We start from the raw sequence: 5,042 nt of genomic DNA, 5'->3' as shown, positions 1-5,042 counted from the left end.
CTTACCTGTTACACTGGATAGTACTTATGTCAACTTTAATTGATACCATGCATGTTCAGTAAATATATGTTCTGCCAATGCAGTGCTCCAGGACAGTTATTTTATGGTCAAGTGAGAACCAGGGAGACTCAGGAGAGAAATACAAAACAAACAGACCAGGGTGGGGGGGCTTAACTCAAGTCAGTGGCTAGCCAATTGGATAGAGCTACAGCTATGAAGCTGAATTTACAGATGGTCAGATTGGTTCAATTCCCATTAGAGAGGTTCTGGGTTCCATCCCTAATGTCCGCAGCCTACCTGTAGACATCCTTCTGTAAGATTGGGAAACCCTGCCTGCTCCTTAATGACATGTAGGCCTATCTGAATTCATTCTAAATGGATTTGGAGTAAAGCATGTGCTAAATGACTCAATAGTAAATAGATGGATCTTTGACAGAAACTATCCAAATAAGTAAATGGGATGACCTGTTGGACAGGGTAGACTTTGACAGGGTATGTGTACTAACCATGGGAGAGGAACCATGTGTTACAGCCATGTGTGTCTATCCCAGTATTCCTGTCATGGTCTTGCTCTATGCATTTGTTGCAACCCTAAACGTTCGTTTTCAGAAATGTGCAACTCACCGAGTGGTTAGTGGTGTTCGTTGATGTTCCAAATCAAGTATCATAGCGAAATACAGTTTATGTTGTGTTTTATTTGGCACTTTGTAAATCCCATTGAAACAGGGCTGTTTACATTTGGTTGTAGGCTTTTCGCTCGGTTCTCCGTCTCAACAGTAGGGCTAGAACTGAGCGAAAAGACTACAACCAACCCCCCTTTCTGTTTGCGGTCAACGAGCAATGAGTCTTCCAACAGAAATCAATGGATGTTCTCAATGTCAACAAAGCTCATACCAACACATTCTTAGTGAATTTGTTCTCAAATATGTAATATAAAATTAAAAATATATTTCATTAAATGTGTTATGAATAATTGTGAGAATAATTTAAGTTATTATTTAAAGACCAATAGCAATGAATCAATAATCAAGTATACAATAATGTGCAAAATATGAAAGCTAAAAAATGTAAAACATATGAACAAGTATGTTTACTATATGTTGATCAATTCATATTAAATCAATTTAAATTGTAGTCAATATATATTTAATTGATTCATGACTTGCTTATTTCCATACAATCCTAGTCCCCATTTTTGCATGTTTGGTAATTTGCGTTTACGGATCAGTTTTTACAATCGTTTCAAAGTCAAAATGATTCACCATGTCAAATAAGGCCCGGATTGGCCGGATACCACGTTTTATAAAACGGGGCGGGGGGCGTGGCAATAATATTTTTTCTTGTCATTTGTAGGTTAACCTCAACCTTTTATACATTTTAATCATGCTTTTCTGAAGTTCTTTTGTCTTTAACCCATATATAAGTGGATTCAGTACTGGGGGAAATATAATAACTAATACACCCACAACTCTTCTCAGGTATGGGGACACACTCTCAAATCTGTGAGAGATCAAAGTGATGGCAGCATTGAATTCAAAGAATAAAAAAACCACCAGATGTGTTCCACATGTTTGGAGAGCTTTTCCTCTTGCATCTGACTGCTTAGTCTTCATACAAGTCAACAAGATCAGGGTGTATGTGTATATTACTATAACCAGCGGTACACCTAGAACTACTCCAGTGAAAATCAGGCCAAGGTAGTTATTCACCTTTGTGTCATCACACAGTAGTTTTGCCATGGATGGATTGTTGCAGAAAATATCCACAATATTAGTCCTGCAAACTCTGAACCTTGTGACTAGAGAAAACAACACTATGAAACACAACATATCTATGAACCAAATGGCAATGATGAGTCTCATTAAAGTTTTCGGATTCATTATAGAGTTGTACTTAAGGGGCAAGCATATGGCGACATACCTGTCATAGGCCATTGCTGTTAGAAACAAGAAGTTTCCTGTACCATAGAAGTGAAGGAGAAAAGCCTGAGTGAGGCACCCAGGGTAGGAAATAGAGCGCTTCTTGGTCAAAATGCTGATTACAAGCTGTGGTAGAAAAGCAGTGGCTCCAATCATGTCCATTACTGGCAGGTTTAACAGCAGGAGGAACATGGGCTTATGCAAACTCTTTGTGAAGACAATTGTTGCAAACAGCAGTGTATTGCAGAACAGAATGGTCATATATGTCAGCGTTCCTAAGACAAAAATTGGGTATTTGTGGTCAGGCGGTAGGTCTAATGACTGTAGTGTTAGTTGCATAGCCCAGTTACTTAGTGGATCGCTTGTGTTCATTGTTGGGTTGCTTTTCTTTCCAAAGAACGGGCTCTTCCTAGAAGAAATAAAAGAAAAAAAGGTTAATCAGTTATAGCAGTATGAGGATTCATAATAAAGTAATATAACTAGGGCTGTAAAAATGGCCGCTGTAAAAATGACCGTGGTAATAATGCGTGAATGCAATCTTATTTAATTTAATACAGAATTGAATACAGAATGTCAAGATTCATATCAGAATTATTTTTAGTTTTTAGTTCCACTTACTTTACATTCAATTACACTTGCAGGTAGTGAATGCCTAATTACAATTGCAGTAAGTGACAGCCTGTTTACAATTCCCACATCTCTGGGGCTGCCTATTTGAATTTAACTAACATTTGTAGTCACTGTTGGTTTCCAATTGTAGGCTACTAATTAACTGCCTGTTTACATTTCCCAAATCTGTGGTGTTCCACAAGTTTCATATTCAACCCACACTGAGTGAGTCAATAAAACTCCATCAAGATCAGTTGGTCTAGTTTTTGCTTATTAAGTACATTTGGAATGAATGATAATGTCTCATTCCATTTGATAATCTCATTTAACTTCAATTGGAATGAATTTAAAATATAATTAAAAAAATGTGATTAATGGCAAGTTAACTCACCAATATTATCAGATTAATCACGATTAAAAATAGTAATCGTTTGACAGCAACATGATATCATCTAATTAACAGAAGGAGTCTCTGTCTGTCCTTCGATTTCTCAACAACCATACACCCGATCGATTTCACACTTGACGGCGGTTTTGCTGAGGCTCAAATGAACTGCAGTGTCGAGTGTGAAGATGTTTGGATGAGCGGTAAACAAGATCTGCAAGAAGCAACACCCGACGCCAAGCAATCTCCCTGTTCCGAACACTGCACTAGTAACTTAAATAGTGGTAGTCTAACAGGCAACAGAACAGTAAGACCATTAGAAAACTCCTCAAGACTAGTGTGACACTCATTGCTGAATACTCTCTCTCCTTCCACAAGCATCTTACCTTTACTGAGATGCAGCAGTGCGATTGCAGGGCTGATTGGAAGCTATTTTATTGGCCTTTAAAGGAACGCCCATTGATATTGTGACCAAGCGTTGCCTTAGGGCAGTGGTTCTCAAACCTTTTCGGTCACCCCCCACTTTGGACAAGGGGGGATTTTCAAGCCCCACCTACCCCCATCGCCCCAACACAATGCTAATGAAATACGCCAAGCTTAACATTTCCAAATGTATTGAAGTAACATCAAGTTACATCATGTTGTATCTAAATTCTAACAAAATAACAGCAAGTTCAACAATATAGAAAATAAAAGTGCAGCTGTGTCATAACTTGCATCAAGTTCAAAAATAGAGAACATAAAAAGTGTCATGAATTGTATCAAGTAAAAAAAAAAAAAAAAAAACTTATGAGACCTATCCCTGCATGAGTGGTTGCAAAGCTGCAAGCTTAAAATGTTAAAATGTATTTCAAATTTTAAAAAAAAAATCATTATTAGTGACACATCTACAAAATATGCGAGCAGTGCCCCCGGCCGAGAAGCGAGCTCGAGTGTCAGCGGACACACTATCGGACGTAGAGGATTCCAGTGATGAGCTCCGCAGCATCGGGACGAAGCTGCTGCTTGATTACAACACCTAAATATGACTCTTTTGGTGTGTGATCGTGGTGGGGAGAGCACGGTCGTTCATTTCCCAATATTGCTCAGATTGACAGATTTATCCTCGCCATCCCTGCTGCATCAACAGTGGATGATGTGCTTTTTTGCACGGCAATCTAAAGCACCACGCCAAACACCACTAGTGTAATTCCCCGGCGTTCCAGCCAGGGCCGGCGCTAGCCATTTGGGTGCCCTAAGCACAAATGCATTGTGGTGCCCCCCCGAGAATCATCAATCAAACATCAATTCAGTAATTGTCAGTACGTTTCTCTTTATTTCCAAAATAACTTCTCAACAGTTTTGCAAAATGTAATGTGCAAATAAAGAGAAATTAAAATCTTGATAAAAGACTACGCTAATTTAGCATTAACAATAGCACCAAACATTAACATAAGTCCTGAACTAGTAGTTGATGGTTGTTGGTCAGGGCTGGGTGCTGTTGCAGAGTCTGCAGAGATTGGTGGTTGATGATGTGTGCTTGAACTCCTGGTGGATGGTTGATCATCTAAATCTTCCTCCTGGTCTTGAGGAACTCCTTGCACATATCTAAGCATTGACCCTGCATTCAGAAATACAAGAAAAAATACTCAGGGATTGTACACTGAAATACAGTTTTGCACCTTGATTCAAAAACAATATTACATATTAATTACAGGTTTATGTAAGCCAATGTGTAAATCACTGATGCATGACAACATTTAAAACGATTTTACCTTTAAGACAATGATTGATGGCTTACAATATAAAAAAAAATCTACATAATTTGAAAACTATGAATGTGAAGGGAGGGGATCTACATAACTAAGATTTCTTTATTTTCTTTCAAATTGTAGTTTCACCTGCAGATGTTGCCCTGCAGATGCAAGGTTTCTCAGAATTCATGTTACCAGGAGCCATTCTCCATTCATCAACTCATTACTTTAAAGTATCATCTGTAGCATTACTTTTTCCACTACAGTACACAATTGCATACTCGTTGGTTCACAGTACACATGCATAACGTCATAACGTAGGCTACATAACAAACGCCAAATAAACGTCCTGAAATGCAGTAGACCTAGGCCTATATAAGTAAACTTGGCTAATAC

General features: G+C 38.4%; 1 protein-coding gene across 1 annotated transcript; it reads right to left on the bottom strand.

Annotated features, from left to right (window-relative positions):
• Positions 1–799: 799 nt before the first annotated feature.
• LOC311341478 (olfactory receptor 4E2-like) lies at positions 800–2,291 on the bottom strand (the record flags this gene model as incomplete). Its single annotated transcript, XM_084466310.1, has 1 exon — positions 800–2,291. One exon carries the CDS (start codon positions 2,289–2,291, stop codon positions 1,344–1,346), a length of 948 nt encoding a protein of 315 aa, XP_084322436.1. The 3' UTR covers positions 800–1,343.
• Between the last annotated feature and the right edge of the window lie 2,751 nt (positions 2,292–5,042).

Source organism: Micromesistius poutassou (genome assembly GCF_964030765.1).
Source record: "Micromesistius poutassou genome assembly, chromosome: 4".
NCBI classification, from domain to species: Eukaryota; Metazoa; Chordata; class Actinopteri; order Gadiformes; family Gadidae; genus Micromesistius; species Micromesistius poutassou.
Note: the sequence above shows the minus strand (reverse complement) of the source record. Positions and strands in the feature narration are given on the sequence as shown.